The sequence below is a fragment of the Schistocerca piceifrons genome, chromosome 9 (genome assembly GCF_021461385.2).
Source record: "Schistocerca piceifrons isolate TAMUIC-IGC-003096 chromosome 9, iqSchPice1.1, whole genome shotgun sequence".
Lineage (NCBI taxonomy): Eukaryota > Metazoa > Arthropoda > Insecta > Orthoptera > Acrididae > Schistocerca > Schistocerca piceifrons.
In genome coordinates this window covers 160,114,212-160,130,643 of record NC_060146.1, presented here as the reverse complement: position 1 = coordinate 160,130,643, position 16,432 = coordinate 160,114,212, and the positions used below count along the sequence as shown (strand labels likewise).

The following is a 16,432-nucleotide window of genomic DNA, read 5'->3' as shown; positions in this document are numbered from 1 at the left end:
ATGTGGTATGAAAAAAAAAACAGGTCAGTGAAATCACATCAGCCGGGATAGTCAAAAGAAATTGGCAACACCTGCAAGCAGAGACCTGCAGATACTGCAGTCAACTGTTTGGCATATTCTGCACAAAAGTCTGCCTGTGAAACTGAAACAGCTGCAGTTGTCACGTGTGCTAACTGTTCAGGACTATGACGTACATTCTAACCTTTGCTATGACTTGCAGTGGCTACTGGAGGGACATGAATTTTCACAGAAGGTGATTTTCAGTGACAAAGCTATGTTTCACGTGCTGGAAAGGTGAATCGTCATACTATGCATGCTCATGGCACAGAAAATCCGCACGAGATTGTGGGACACATTGGTGATTCATCTATAGTTAAAGCCTCTTGTACCTAGTCCTCCTCAAAAGTTTACTGATCATTTTTCTCTGTGGAGAAAACTGTGACTGGTTTTGTGTATGTGACATGCAGCAGCAATGGCTTATGCCACAGTTACAGCAAGATAGTGGAGATTTCATTTTGCAACAAGACGGCATTCCAAGACAGTTTCTTTCAGACATTTGTATCAACATCCATGTTCTGCAATTTACCGTAAGCTTCATGGCGGAGGGTACATCACACTATACCAGTTAATAGGGTTTCTCCCTGTTCCATTCATGTATTGAGCTTGGAAAGAAGGGCTGATTGAAAGTCTTTGTGTGCGCAATAATTATTCTAATCTTGTCATCACTATCCCTACGTGAAAGATATATAGGGAGTTGTAGTAAGAAGGTTGACTGAAAAGTAATGCCTCCACCTTCATAACTCTTCAACAGTTGGCAGCATTGGTATGCAGTAGGTACTGGCCTGTTCCGTAGCCTCTTCTCTACAGCTACAGATGGTGGGAAGCCTTAGCATCGAACAGTTGAGTTATTACAGTTTGAAGTATGGAACCCTGTGCAGACGGTCAGTCAATGCGATTTAAGCAATGTGCAGTCATTGAATTCTTGACAGCAGAAGGTGCCACCCCAAAGGAGATTCATCAGACACAGAATGAAAGCAGTTTATGGTGATTGTGTTGGTGTGAGTACTGTGTGTCATTGGGCGAGTAAGTTTAAAGATATTGAGGTGGGAACATCTGACCTGTGTGACAAACAAAGACTTGAACGTCCTGTGACAGTAACTACCGAGTTTCACAACCAAAATGTTGACAGATTGATTCAGCACAATCGTCATATCACTCAGAGAGAAACTGCAAGCACAATCGGCATTTTACAAGAATGTGTGGGTTACATTATTGCTTTGCTTGGCTATCGGAATATCTGTGCCACCACAGCAGAACTTCAGAGACTGAATCTCACCACCGTACAGCATCCTCCATACAGTCCAGATTTAGCACCCTCTGAGTTCCATCTGTTCCCGATAAAGAAAGATGATCTGCGGGGACATCATTATGCTTCTGATGAAGACGTTGAGAGGACTGTGAGACTGTGGTTGCGGAAACAGAGTGTCGACTTCTTCCGTGACGACTTCAGGGAACTTGTCCATTGTTGGCAGAATTGTATCCACTTGGCTGTTGATTATGTGGAAAAGTAAATATTGGTAATTAAAGATCACATTCTAAGGATTATTTCTGCATTTCATTTATTAAAATATTCCCATACAAACCCAATTAACAAAGGTGGAGGCGATACTTTTCATTCAACCCTCGAATATTTGCAGAATCGCCATTTGAAGCCAGTTCTTGAAAGTTTGTTAGTGTAGATTCTAGGAATAGTTTACATCTGTCTTCAAGAGCCTGCCAGTTCAGTTTCTTTAGCATCTCTGTAACACTTTCCCACAGGTCTAAACAAACCTGTGGCAATTTGTGCTGCCCTTCTCTGTATACATTCAACATCCCCTGTTAGTCCTATTTGGTACAGGTCCCACATACTTAAGCAATATTCTAGAATGGATCACACAAGTGATTTGTAAGCAACCTCCTTTGTAGACTGAGTCCACTTCCTCAGTGTTCTACCAGAAAAAGGAAGTCTTCCACCTGCTTTACCCACAACTGAACCTATGCGATCATCCATCTCATATCCTTAAAAAGTATTACACCCTGGTTTTGTACGAGGTGGCCGATTCCAACAGTGTCTCATTGATATTACAGTCATAGGAGACTACATTTTTTTTATCTGTAAAGTGAACAGTTTTCCATTTCTGAACATTAAAAGCAAGCTGCCAATCTGCATACCACCTCGAAATCTTATCAAGATCTGACTGAATATTTATGCAACTTCTTTCAGGTTGTACTTCATTATAGATAACTGTGTCATTCGCAGTTCATTAATACACTACACAAGCAGCAATGGTCCCAACACACTTCCGTTGGGGCACACCCATAGTTGTATGTATGTTGTATGTTAACTGGGGACCTAGAAACGACGGAGGGGCTCCGTCCCCACCCCAGCCGCAGTGGTCCACAACCCCACGACGACTACCACAGTCCACTTCACCCCTCCACCACCCCACACCGAACCCAGGGTTATTGTGCGGTTTGGCTCCCCACTGGACCACCCCCCAGGGAACACCTCACACCAGAAGAGTGTAACCCCTATGTTTGAATGGTAGAGTAATGGTGGTGTACGCATACGTGGAGAACTTGTTTGTGCAGCGATCACTGATATAATGTAGCTGAGGTGGCATAAGGGGAACCAGCCCCCATTCGCCGAGGCAGATGGAAAACCGCGTAAAACCATCCACAGACAGGCCGGCTCACCGGACCTCTACTCAAGTCCGCCGAGCGGATTCGTGCCGGGAAGCAGGCGCTCCTTACCGCTCCACAAAGCAGTACGTTAGACCGCTCAGCTAACCAGGTGGGCCACCCCCATAGCTACATCTACATCTGATGATGATTCTTCATACAAGATAACATGCTGTGTTCTCTCCACCAAAAAGTCCTCAATCAGGTCACAAATTTCACTTGATACCCATACAATCAAACTTTTGACAGTAAGCATAGGAATGGTACAGAGCCAAATGCTTTTTGGAAGTCACAAAATACTCCATCTACCTGCCTGCTTTGATGCAATGCTTTCAGTATGTCATGTGGGGAAAGTACAAGTAGAGTTTCACGTGATCGATGTTCTTGGAATCCACACTGGTTGGATTGTTTGTCATTATGGCACTGTCAAATGGCCTCAGTGTCAGACTGGATGTGCTTGCCATTGTGAGTCTACTCTCCTCTAGCAGCCAATGCAGTCGTGTGACTTAGCTCTGTGCGATCTGTTCTTACAGGGTTATGCCAAAGACTGTGTGATCCTGCCTCCACTGTCACTTAAAGAGATGCAGCAAAGGATAATGATTACAGTCACTGATATCGACTGTGGCCTATCAGAATCAGTACAGCACGATTTTGACTACCATACTGTTTCCAGAATGAGATTTTCACTCTGCAGCGGAGTGTGCGCTGATATGAAACTTGGAGGCAGATTAAAATTGTGTGCAGGACCGAGACTCGAACTCGGAACCTTTGCCTTTACAAAAAAAATCTCATTTTCTTCGTTGACTTTGTTCGTGGCGGACGTCCTATGACACTTGCTCTGCTTGTTCGTTGATCCGTTTACTCAGTTTTTTATTTGAGAGGATAGCTAAACCCTCTGACCGAACACGCTGAGCTACCGTGCCTGCGCTTTTTATTTTTTTTTTTAATCTCATTTTTGTTCGCTTTTGTTCGTTGCATGTGCTCGGCGCGGACGTCGTAAGACATCCGTTTAAGTTCGTTGTTGATCGATTAGCTCAGTTTTTTTATTACAGAGGATAGCTAAACCCTCTGACCGAGCACGCTGAGTTACCGTGTCGGCTACCAACTGAGCTACCCAAGCACGACTCACGCCCCGTCCTCACAGCTTTACTTCTGCCAGTATCTCGTCTCCTACCTTCCAAACTTTACAGAAGCTCGCAGGAGAGCTTCTTTAAAGTTTGGAAGGTAGGAGACGAGATACTGGCAGAAGTAACACTAGAACTGTTTGTACGATGTCCTCAGCTGATCCGTAGTATAAATTCATTATCTCTGCAATCGTTGTTAACGATAAATGACAGTCTTCCCCGCAATATGACATCAACAGTGTTGACATTGGTTTCAGCCTTCAAAGTTGAGGGCCTGACGGGGTGTGGAGCATCTACAAGGTCATTTCTACCCTCCCGAAATCGTTCATACCAATCGAAAACTTGTGTAATCCCGATGGCTTGCTGCAACACTGCCAATGTTTGTGATGGAGTTTTGTCAAGAAAAATGCAAAATCTAATTGTTCTGCTAGAACTTGAAGATCCATGTTGGGTACTGTAAGCGTGCCCGTACGCTTTCCTTTGCTTCCCTTCAACTGCGTACCGCCAGGCTACTGACGCGAATGGTGTTACGTCACTCAAGGTCAGACCTCTCCGGTACTGCCAGCACCAATATCAAGCACGGGCGCATTAAAATGATAAAAAATAAATTATTACTGTTATTTTTTGACGCCCCCTCGTAAATACTGCCCAGCAATTATTTAGCCTACCATAATTTATTGGTTCTCTAAACTGAATTTCTCTTTTGATACAGTTTTTAATATACGAGGTGTTTCACGAATGTTACACCCTTCTCGAGGCTGTAGAGGGAACGTAGTAGATCAAGTTTTGCATAGCAACCCATGTCCGGAAACGTCATCCTACGACGCTACGGAGCGTCAAAGTTACCGGCGCCGGAGGCTGTAAATGTATATACGTGCAGGGTGATTGCGTGATGTTACAAACTTTCAAGGATGATGGAGATGGACAAATGTATCAATTTGAGGTAAGGGTTTCTGAAAGGGGAACGAACGAGTAGAAAGTTATAAGCGAAAACCCTTCTGATACCTTTGATGGCGAAATACACGTACTGGTACTGTTGTTGCAAAGACTGTAGGTTAGGCAAGTTTTAGATGTGTTAGTATGGGCCAAAGCAAAAAAAAAAGCCTGGTAAACCTGGGCTCCAAGATGTAAGCTATGAACTCTTGTTCAATAAAGGAGAACAAATGATCGTAGCTCCTCAGGTATGCATTTTAGAGCCCACCTTTACTCAGCATTTTTTCTAGTTTTGTTCAGTACCACCGCCTCTGAAAGTTGCCTACAATATTAGTAGTAAAAGTACTGGTACATCCATTCCAGTCAGAGGTATCAGAAAGGTTTTTGCGTATAACCTTCGACTCATTCATTTCCGGTACAGGACCGTACCTCAAATTAAAAATTTATCCTTCTCAATAATGCTTGACAGTTTATAACATCATCACGGAATCAACTCCGTACACAATATTCATTAACTGCAGCCGTAGCATTATCATCACATTTGCCGTAAATAAACACCATATCGGCGTATTCCACTGCCGTAAATTTGAAAGGCATCCCTACTTCATAAATAATGTACAAACTACAACAGTTACTATTTGGTTTCACTCAAATACATTGTTGTTATTATGTTATGTTCTTACACTGAACAATACAAAAAACTAACTCGTTTCAAGGTTACGAAACGACTGAAACAACAATGAAGTAAACATTTCTACATTCTTAATGGAAAGTAAACAAATTTACTTGTATAATAATCTTTGCTTCTCTGCATGTTCTGGAAAAGTACAGCAGATACTCGTCTGGGACATGTGTTATTAGATTCATCAGACCAGTAACAACAACTCAAATGGAATTCATGCTTTACTTTACCCTCGTACAGTTTTGCGATGGCTTCATATTAGCGAAGTCGCTAAATTTCAGGCAAAATCTTTTGTTAGCCATAACTCCGTCACTAAACATTCTCGGACCTGTGTTTATACGAACTTTTTTCTTTAGTTTTACTTGGAGAATAACATATTAAAATATTTGCGTATCTTAGTGAATCACCCTATACAGTAAGCATCACTACCAAAATCCGATAAGCTTCGCACGAAATTGTGAGAAGCCGAACTTCTGAAGGCTGCAATTCATCGGTGCGACTGGATGGCGACAGTCATAAATATAACAACTTAATTCAGAATTGTAGTGCAGCATAACGGTTAACTTATTAACTTGATGTGTTGAGGGTCATTAAGTTCGAATCTTGTTAAATTCAACTAATTTTTTTTATTTCTAAATCTTATCGAAAGAATTTGATTGTTATTTTTATTCAAGTACTTGGTTTATATGTAACTTTTTTTAATTTCTAATTTTTTGCGGCGTCATTTTCACCATCGTACTGACTTTTTTATTTGCTCTTATTTTTCTGCCGATCATTCTTTTCTCATCTGGAATCTGCTTGTGTCACCTGTAATCTATAAATAAATGCGAACAACGACTGTTCATCGGTTGGTAGCGCGGCAGCTCATGTGGCCAGTGTTATGATGATTTCAGATAAACAGTGATAGCGATGATGATGATGATGTTTGGTTTGTGGAGCGCTCAACTGCGTGGTCATAAGCGCCGGAACAGTCACAATTTTCACACATTCCAATTTTTTCACATTCCAATCTAACCACTGTCACGAATGATGATGATGATGATGAAATGACGAGGACAACACAAACACCCATCCCCCAACGGGCAGCAGTGATAGCGAGAAATTACAGTTTGCTTTAAGAGCTGAAACTGATATTTTTTTCTGTTAGCTTTAATCGCTGTGAACAAAGCGATAGTGGTTTTAGTTTTGCCGCTGAGTGTTCACCTCTGTTTTTCAGGTACATTGCATTCCACGAGGCTATGGTCAGCTTACATGAGTTGAAATTCAGGGCTACAAACACGTCATCCGCTGCATTTCAGTCACAGATCATTTATGATCAGGAGTCGACAGAGCATTTCGCATTTTTGACATAACTTGCAGCGGGCACTTCCAACACTCCCCCGCGTTACATATTAATAGCATTCGGGAAGTCACCTGCCGCATCCGTGTGCCACATATAACCAAGCAGTAGCAGCAGCCGACTTGGCAACACTGTGGTAGCGAGTTACAGACGTCAGTTATCAACTAATTTTAATTGGACTATAGTCAATGCGCCCATGTGTGCAACAGAGGGCACTAGTGCCACCTTACACGTAGGGGGGGGGGGGGGGGGAGTTACCAACATTTTCGCACATATCCAAATATCTTGGGAATGACTGAGCCCCTGTTACACAGCACAACCACACAAACTATAAAATAACTTCAGCATAAAAATCGTTGAAACCAAACATACCAGACGCAAGACCATATAACAAGGAGCCCAGAATCAACAACCAAGCAGTCGAACAACTACGGCATTACATCCTTGAAAGGCAATCAGAATCCGACAATATATTGTAATGTCTTAACTCCACCTGACTGTTACGGCTGTATTGGGGGTACAGCTTTAGACTCTGCATGATTTCAGTCTTGCACGTCGACTAGCCGTGTGGCACCGCACGGAGAGACATTTGGAGGGTTGCGGTCCGTCTCTTCCTGGTATGAAGTGAACGGGCCTTTAAAGTCACTTTACCAACTGGTCAATTTGAACTATGGCGTCCTGCCTGTTGCAGATAACATGATTTTACTTCTTGTGTCAGAGCTTAAATGTTTAAAGACAAATGTACACCTAAATGTGTGATTTGACATCATGAAACCGGTCGTGTTGCTGTAAAACTTCATACACTTCTGAAAGGATTTTATTTCAGAAACATGGATTACTTCAGCTACGGTTGACCTCAGCAAAAAACTATTTATGTCCGGAACTGAGTTATGTTAAGACAGGGGTAACACAAGTGTTTTATTTACTCATGTAGAGATGGAGGGGAAAGAAAAAAAATTTCACAGAAATAAGCACTGTTTTAAATTAGTGTTAGAATGAATATGTAGAATATTTTGTTTATAATTCGTATACTATATTTATACTTTTAAAACCGCACACGTAAATGAAGTCTGGTCTTATGTTGCAGATAGGTTTAAATCATTTTCCTGTACTTTATAAGTTTGGGATACATAAGAAACTAGGCAATCAGTAGCTTCTACATAAATATTTCAATTATTCATTCTCAATTGATTCGAGCCCACGTGCAACAAAAATAACTCCACACTAGAACTACTTCTAGGTTCAAAATTACTCTTTGAAAAGACTGGCACTATATATAAGAACTGTTTACACTAACTGGGCACAACTGCAATGTACTTAAAGGAACAATTATCGAAAATTCTAATGTCAAACCAACATAAAATGCATACAAATTCAAAGTAGGAATACCTTATAGAGACAACATTCCATAGTATCGTAACTCGTCATACAGTAAGAGAATAGCTATGTGAACGCTGCACAATAGTCACAAATAAAATAGATAAGACGAGTATAAAATCATTTCATGTTGTGTCCTTGTTGACATGTGATAGAAACTTCTGAGGCAATCAATGCAATACGTCGTGTTTTCAGGTGCCATAAGATGGCAGCAGTCTTTTACAACATACGATTATCTCTTTGAAACAAAATGTAACGAAATTTTATATTTTTTGGTCTCATACACGTCGCTTTTCAAATGTATACGTAAAAAAATCAGTGTTATGGTCATTACTTTTTTTATAAACGTCATATGTATTTTATACTATTCTCTTAGCGTATGGCAATAGACGGTACTATGGAACGTCGTCTCTATAATGTATGTTTACTTTGAATTTGTATGCATTTTATATTGGTTTGACATTAGAATTTTCCGTAATTGGTCCTTCATTTACATCAGAGCTGCAAGCAACTGGTATGAGCAGTCGACGAAATGGATTGCCCTGTATAATTTTTTTTCTCTCCCCTATGCAAATGACCAGAAGATGGTGATTTAATTTTGCTGAAACTAGTAATCATAGTATATTTTTATGTGATCTGGGCGAATAAACTAATACACTGAAGAGTCAAAGAGACTGCTACACCTGTTTGCATATCTCTGTTATGTGATCTGGGCGAATAAACTAATACACTGAAGAGTCAAAGAAACTGCTACACCTGCTTGCATATCTCTGTACGTGAATTAACATGTCTATGCCAGTTTCTTTGGCGCTTCAGTTATAATAGGAAGAGCAACCGTGTTCATACACAAAACTTAATTAGGTGACTGCCAATAACAGGCAGTGCGGTGTTACTACGTAAGAGTACAGTGGAGAACCGGTTGGCGGGGAGAGCACTTACCGGAGAACTTGGCGGCGGCGCTGGCGGCGGGCTGAGCACGGCGCTCCACCTCGGCGTAGAGCGGCTCCTGGCTGTCCAGCAGGGCGCCGTCCGAGCAGTGCCTGGAACGTGCTCTCCACATCAGTACACTGACACACGCTGCCTGGAGAAGGAGAAACTGGCGACCGGGTGCGGGGAGACACACTACTCGGACCTTCAAAGTGCACTGCAAGAACCGAGGGAAGATACTCTACTGGCCATTAAAATTGCTACACCACGAAGATGACGTGCTACAGATGCGAAATTTAACCGATAGAAAGAAGATGCTGTGATATGCAAATGATTAGCCTTTCAGAGCATTCACACAAGGTTGGCACCGGTGGCGACACCTACAACGTGCTGACATGAGGAAAGTTTCCAACCGATTTATCATACACAAACAGCAGTTGACCGGCGTTGTCTGGTCAAACGTTGTTGCGATCCCTCGTGTAAGGAGGAGAAATGCGAACCATCTCGTTTCCGACTTTGATAAAGGTCGGATTGTAGCCTATTGCGATTGCGGTTTATCGTATCGCGGCATTGGTGCTCGCGTTGGTCGAGATCCAATGACTGTTTGCAGAATATGGAATCGGTGGGTTCAGGAGGGTAATACGGAACGCCGTGCTGGATCTCGACGGCGTCGCATCACTAGCATTCGAGATGACAAGCATCTTATCCGCGTGGCTGTAACGGATCGTGCAGCCACGTCTCGATCCCTGAGTCAACAGATGGGGACGTCTGCACGACAACAACCATCTGCACGAACAGTTGGACGACGTTTGCAGCAGCATGGACTATCAGCTCGGAGACCGTGTCTGCGGTTACCTTTGGTGCTGCATCACAGACAGGAGCGCCTGCGATGGTGAACTCAACGACGAATCTGGGTGCACGAATGGTAAAACGTCATTTTTTCGGATGAATCCAGGTTCTGTTTACAGCATCATGATGGTCGCATCCGTGTTTGGCGATATCGCGGTGAACGCACATTGGAAGCGTGTATTCGTCATCGCCATACTGGCGTATCACCCGGCCTGATGGAATGGGGTGCCATTGGTTACACGTCTCGGTCACCTCTTGTTCGCATTGACGGCACTTTGAACAGTGAACGTTACATTTCAGATGTGTTGCGACCCGTGGCTCTATCCTTCATTCGATCCCTGCGAAACCCTACATTTCAGCAGGATAATGCACCACCGCATGTTGCAGGTCCTGTACGGGCCTTTGTGGATACAGAAAACGTTCGACCGCTGCCCTGGCCAGCACATTCTCCAGATCTCTCACCAATTGAAAACGTCTGGCCAATAGTGACCGAGCAACTGGCTCATTCCAATACGCCAGTCACTACTTTTGATGAACTGTGGTACCGTGTTGAAGCTGCATGTGCAGCTGTACCCGTACACGCCATCCACGCTCTGTTTGACTGAATGCCCAGGCGTATCAAGGCCGTTATTACGGCCAGAGGTGGTTGTTCTGGGTACTGATTTCTCAGGATCTATGCACCCAAATTTCGTGAAAATGTAATCACATGTCAGTTCTAGTATAATATATTTGTCCAATGAATACCCGTTTATCACCTGCATTTCTTTTTGGTGTAGCAATTTTAATGGGCAGTAGTGTACTTAGGCTGTCTGCAACTCGACCCCTTTATCTAGTGACTAGCAATCTATCTCTCCATACTATAGTTATTCCATCCTGGACTTGCTCCTGTTTAAACTATTAATGACGTAACTTAATTTTTTCCAGTGATAGTTAAAATTTTATGGCTTCCCCTCACAAAAGTTAGTACACATATTTCGAACTTCTAAATTTCCTAATTTGTACAGCATGATATGACATATTTATTCAATTTAAAAGGAATGAGTTTACGAGATATCTTATCTAAAATGCGACTGATTCACAGAATGTTTGACACAAATAAACTAAAATGTTATTGCGAGTACTGGCAGCTCATTAAGCGTAAAAGAAATATCCTGGATGTCCTTGGAATTGCAATCTGAGGGTAGTTAGCTAAGTCTGGAAGCATGTTGTTGCTAATCCAAGTTGTTGTTACCATTGTGTGTCACCATCTGTTAGATGATGATTTACAGAAAGTGACACTCATTCATTGGTAAGTATGGATTGGCAGGAAATACTGTTACGTTGTGCTATGAGGTTTCCATCGATATGGAAAAAAATAGTACCCGTCAGTGAGTTGCTTTTTACTTCAGATAAGAAAATGTGTGACACGATAAAAGTGAAGTTGGATGTTGCTTATGGCGACCCTTTGACCCTTCTCAGTCAGTGACAAAAATGAGATATTCTTTCAGGGAATTTAAATGTGGTCGGACGTCTGTCTTTTAAGAGGATGGCCCAAGGTGACTGGCAGATATGATTACTAAAGAAATCACTGAAAAAGTCCACACACAATTCTTGCAAATTTTTAACCGAAATTGCCCAAAGTAACGGAGGCCACAGGTATCTCAACGCGAGCGGAAATTAATGTTTCAGATGCTAGGTTGGCGATGAAAAAATTGTGGCTCCTGCGGATGCTGCAATTGCTGGTGTGGTTGTAGACGTTGCTTTTACTTGGCAGCCGTGTTTGGAGCAATTTAAGCATTATTTGAAGGATTTCTTCAATCGAGTTAAGTGTAAATGAGATCTACATTCGTCATTACACCCAAGAAAACGAGCAACACTGAAACACAGGACTGCTTCTGTTGAATCTGCTCCAAAGAAGGTGAAGACAGCTGCATGGCTGGCAAAGTTACAGTTTTTAGGAATATTTCTTAGAACGAAGAAAAAATCACAGGGCAATATTACATCTACATCTACATCCATACTCCGCAAGCCACCTGACGGTGTGTGGCGGAGGGTACCTTTAGTACCTCTATCGGTTCTCCCTTCTATTCCAGTCTCGTATTGTTCGTGGAAAAAAAGATTGTCGGTATGCCTCTGTGTGGGCTCTAATCTCTCTGATTTTATCTTCATGGTCTCTTCGGAAGTCAAGAGACACGGTCTATCATCTCCGTAACGCTTTCGCGATTACTGAATGATCCTGTAACGAAGCGCGCTGCTCTTCGTTGGATCTTCTCTATCTCTTCTATCAACCCTATCTGGTACGGATCCTACACCGGTGAGCAGTATTCAAGCAGTGGACGAACAAGTGTACTGTAACCTACTTCCTTTGTTTCCGGACTGCATTTCCTTAGGATTCTTCCAATGAATCTCAGTCTGGCATCTGCTTTACCGACGATTAATTTTATATGCTCATTCCATTTTAAATCACTCCTAGTGGATACTTCCAAATAATTTATGGAATTAACTGCTTCCAGTTGCTCACCTGCTATATTGTAGCTAAATGATAAGGGATCTTTCTTTCTATGTATTCGCAGCACATTACACTTGTCTACATTGAGATTCAATTGCCATTCCCTGCACCATGCGTCAATTCGCTGCAGATCCTCCTGCATTTCAGTACAATTTTCCATTGTTACAACCTCTCGATATACCACAGCATCATCGCAAAAAGCCTCAGTAAACTTCCCATGTCATCCAAAAGGTCATTCATGTATATTGTGAATAGCAATGGTCCTACGACACTCCCCTGCGGCACACCTGAAATAACTCTTACTTTGAAAGACTTCTCTCCATTGAGAATTACATGCTGCGTTCTGTTATCTAGGAACTCTTCAATCCAATCACACAATTGGTCTGATAGTCCATATGCTCTTACTTTGCCCATTAAACGACTGTGGGGAACTGTATCGAACGCCCTGCGGAAGTCAAGAAACACGGCATCTACCTGGGAACCCGTGTCTATGGCCCTCTGAGTCTCGTGGACGAATAGCGCGAGCTGGGTTTCACACGATCGTCTTTTTCGAAACCCATGCTGATTCCTACAGTGTAGATTTCTAGCCTCCAGAAAAGTCATTATACTCGAACATAATACGTTTTCCAAAATTCTACAACTGATAGACGTTAGAGATATCGGTCTATGGTTCTGCACATCTGTTCGACGTCCCTTCTTGAAAACGGGGATGACCTGTGCCCTTTTCCAATCCTTTGAAACGCTGCGCTCTTCTAAGAGACCTACGGTATACCGCTGCAAGAAGAGGGGCAAGTTCCTTCGCGTACTCTGTGTAAAATCGAATGATATGTCGGAGTGCTTTGGGAACAATTTCAGGCTATGAGTCATTTGACGAAAGAGGAAGTACTGCCTCATCGCTACAATGGCCGATTACATTCATCTGAAGTTTTGTCACAAGACTCCACAAATTGTATTATGAATACCTTCTGAACTCTTCCATAATCTAGTTCCCACAGATGAACAAATGGTTCCCCGATAAAAAGTTTCACACAAATGGAGAGGTGTGTTTCAGAAAGATTGAAAATACCAGATTTTTAAACGATTTCTTAAAACAAGTACCATGCTGTTGGCAGAAGCATAAAAATGAGGGTGCCGTACAGTTAATTTATTTAGTTAACGGGTTTTTGTCTTACTAGGCTACCATCAAACAATAACTGACTATTGTCACCAAAGAGGGTGTATTACTGCTGAACAACTCTGGAAATATATTACAAACAGACGGTGCCAAGCAAAAAAACAAGAGTAAATGACAACTTTAAAAATGGTTCAAACGGCTGTAAGCACTATGGGACTTAACATCTGAGGTCATCAGTCCCCTAACTTAGAACTACTTAAACCTAACTAACCTAAGGGCATCACACACATCTATGCCCGAGGCAGGATTCGAACCTGCGACCGCAGCAGCAGCGCGGTTCCGGGCTCAAGCGCCTAGAACCGCTCGGCCACAGCGGCCGGTGGCAACTTTAACAGTGCAATAACAACACAAATAAAAGTATTAAAATTAAGATGTAAATAAATGTGAGCATTACGGCAAAATATTTAAAAAAACAGTGAGTGTGTTGAAGGATGAGATAGAAGAGAAGGAGGACAATCTGAGTAAAATAAAATCGTGTTACCCTGAGTCCCATATGAGATATTTTTCAAAGTTGTTCCCAATACTGTATCCTCTTGTTTGGTGGCAGTCAGTTATGGTCTGATGAAGGTCTCTTATGCCAAAAACAGGTTAATTACATAAATTAGTAATGTATAACATCCACTTGCGCTTTTCATTTATATACATTAAGTTGTTCTGACAAGTACTAAAAAATATGTTGTTTACGAAGTTTATATCCCAATTCTGAGAGAATAAAAAACTGGACCTTCATTTCTAACATGTATACTTAGTGAAACACGCTCATATGGCCACTGTCTCCCTCGATGCACAATATTTGACTAAAAACTCTGCATTCAGGTTCGGAGAACAACATGTTGCCTGTCAACCACTGAATCTACTGTTTTTGGTGTCAGTATGTGGGGCCGTTTCTTGAAATGCATTTATTTGCAGCAGAAAGAGTGCCTCAAAACACTGTAATCATATGGTTGACAAGCGTCTTCATTGCTTGGAGCAACTGTAGAACAGTGTAGCCACATTAGCGCACACGCCGGAGTCTTGATTTAGGAAGATCGAAGTAGAGAATTCGATTCCTCGTGTAGTCATATTGGATTTTTAATTACTGATTTGAGTCTTAGATTTTATACAGAACTCAATCAGGTTTCGTACCGAACATACACAATCACGTAAAGAATAAAAATGCATTGATTTTCGTAGCCGTTGTCGATAATGTCTAAAGTTCTTGGATTTTGCTGCACCACAATTCTTGCTAGATTAAAAAAAAAGTACGGTCACCTAAAGCTGCCTGCTGTAGTGACAGTCTACTCGCAGTCAACCAGTTTGATTCAAACGTCCAACTTCATGTCACAGAATGACCTCACATCAGGTTAGAGGAAGGTTCCTTGGCATCAAATACATAATTGATCAATGCTGAGGAACCTTCATTTAACCTTATGTGATGCCAATCAGGACGTGAAGGTGGTCACTTGGTCGAAATCGTTTTCTATATGTGTTTGACGGATAATCTCAGGCACTACTGTAATAATTTTGATGTGGTTTTCACTAATAGACAGACTGAATCACAGAAAGGTCTGTGAATGTAATTTATAAATGCAGGGTGAGTCAAAAAGGACTTTGCAACTGTATAGAAATGTATTCAGGGAGCTTATAGAATCGATAGGTGTGTCGTTCTGTTTCACATAAAGGTATCAAGTGTCATTTTGGTTCGATGTGACTACCATTTGTCATGCGGCAGACATCCCACCGGGAATGAATTTCTTCCCAGCAACAGAACGGGCATACCTTGTGGACCGCCAGTGTCGATTCGATTTTTCAGGTCGGATGAATTGTTTGGCAGGGGAGGAACATACACACGGCCTTTTATGAAACCCCAGAGACAGAAATACAGTGCTGACAAGCCTGGGGAACGATGTGGCCATGTGATTGGTCCTTCACGGCCACTCCACCGACTTGGGAAGCGAAGGAAACCTCAACTTCCATGAGAACGTGGTGTACCGTCTAGGTGGTAGTGAACCATCCCATCTCGGTTAGCTCCATCTGCCCGTGTTGCAGAGTTCGTTTCATGAAACCAAAACACACAGCGAGCACGCTCCGCACCAATGAAAGTTACTATTTTCACTGTGCACTAAGCTGGCGCTCATGGTGGCGGAATCGGGTACTATTGCACTATGTGAATCAAACTTTATGTTGCCGGCCGGTGTGGCCATGCGGTTCTAGGCGCTTCAGTCTGGAACCGCGTGACCGCTACGGTCGCAGATTCGAATCCTGCCTCGGGCATGCATGTGTGTGATGTCCTTAGGTTAGTTAGGTTAAGGTAGTTCTAAGTTCTAGGGGACTGATGACCACAGATGTTAAGTCCCATAGTGCTCAGAGCCAAATTTGATCTTGTTTCCGATGTGTCGCTCATACCGACACATTGAAAACAGCGATGAGAGTTTACGAAAGTTTATTGATCAAGGATAGAAACGCCTGCTTTGACAGCGATAACAAAATCGCAGTTACAGTGTCTCATGGGTATGAAGACTTGACAGTATGGCGATTCCAGAGTAACACAAGTAAGATCTTCATAGGCAAATACACCTGTATGGAAAATATTCTAAGTCCGATGAAGCTGCCTTGAATAACACCAGCATAGGATTAGGGCAGTCACTCTATCCAGGGTACAGCTAATTGCACCAAGGAAATCACCGATTAATGTTGAACATAGAGGCGTCGGTGGCTATGATGGCCTTCCAGAGCGTCCTAAAACGATTGGAGGGTGGGGGTGAATAGCAGCCGCCCGGAGGCTAGGAGGGACTCTCGATGCTGGTGGAAGAACTGACATGTGCCTTTTTTTATTACT

At 42.4% G+C, this 16,432-nt stretch overlaps 1 protein-coding gene across 1 annotated transcript in view; it reads right to left on the bottom strand.

The window, feature by feature from the left end:
* Positions 1-16,432, bottom strand: part of LOC124717037 (uncharacterized protein CG43867) — a 594,156-nt gene that overhangs the window by 140,527 nt on the left and 437,197 nt on the right. Inside the window, exon 7 of the mRNA XM_047243692.1 lies at positions 9,116-9,216. Within this exon, the coding sequence (XP_047099648.1) occupies positions 9,116-9,216 (101 nt within the window). The remainder of the gene's footprint in view (positions 1-9,115; positions 9,217-16,432) is intronic.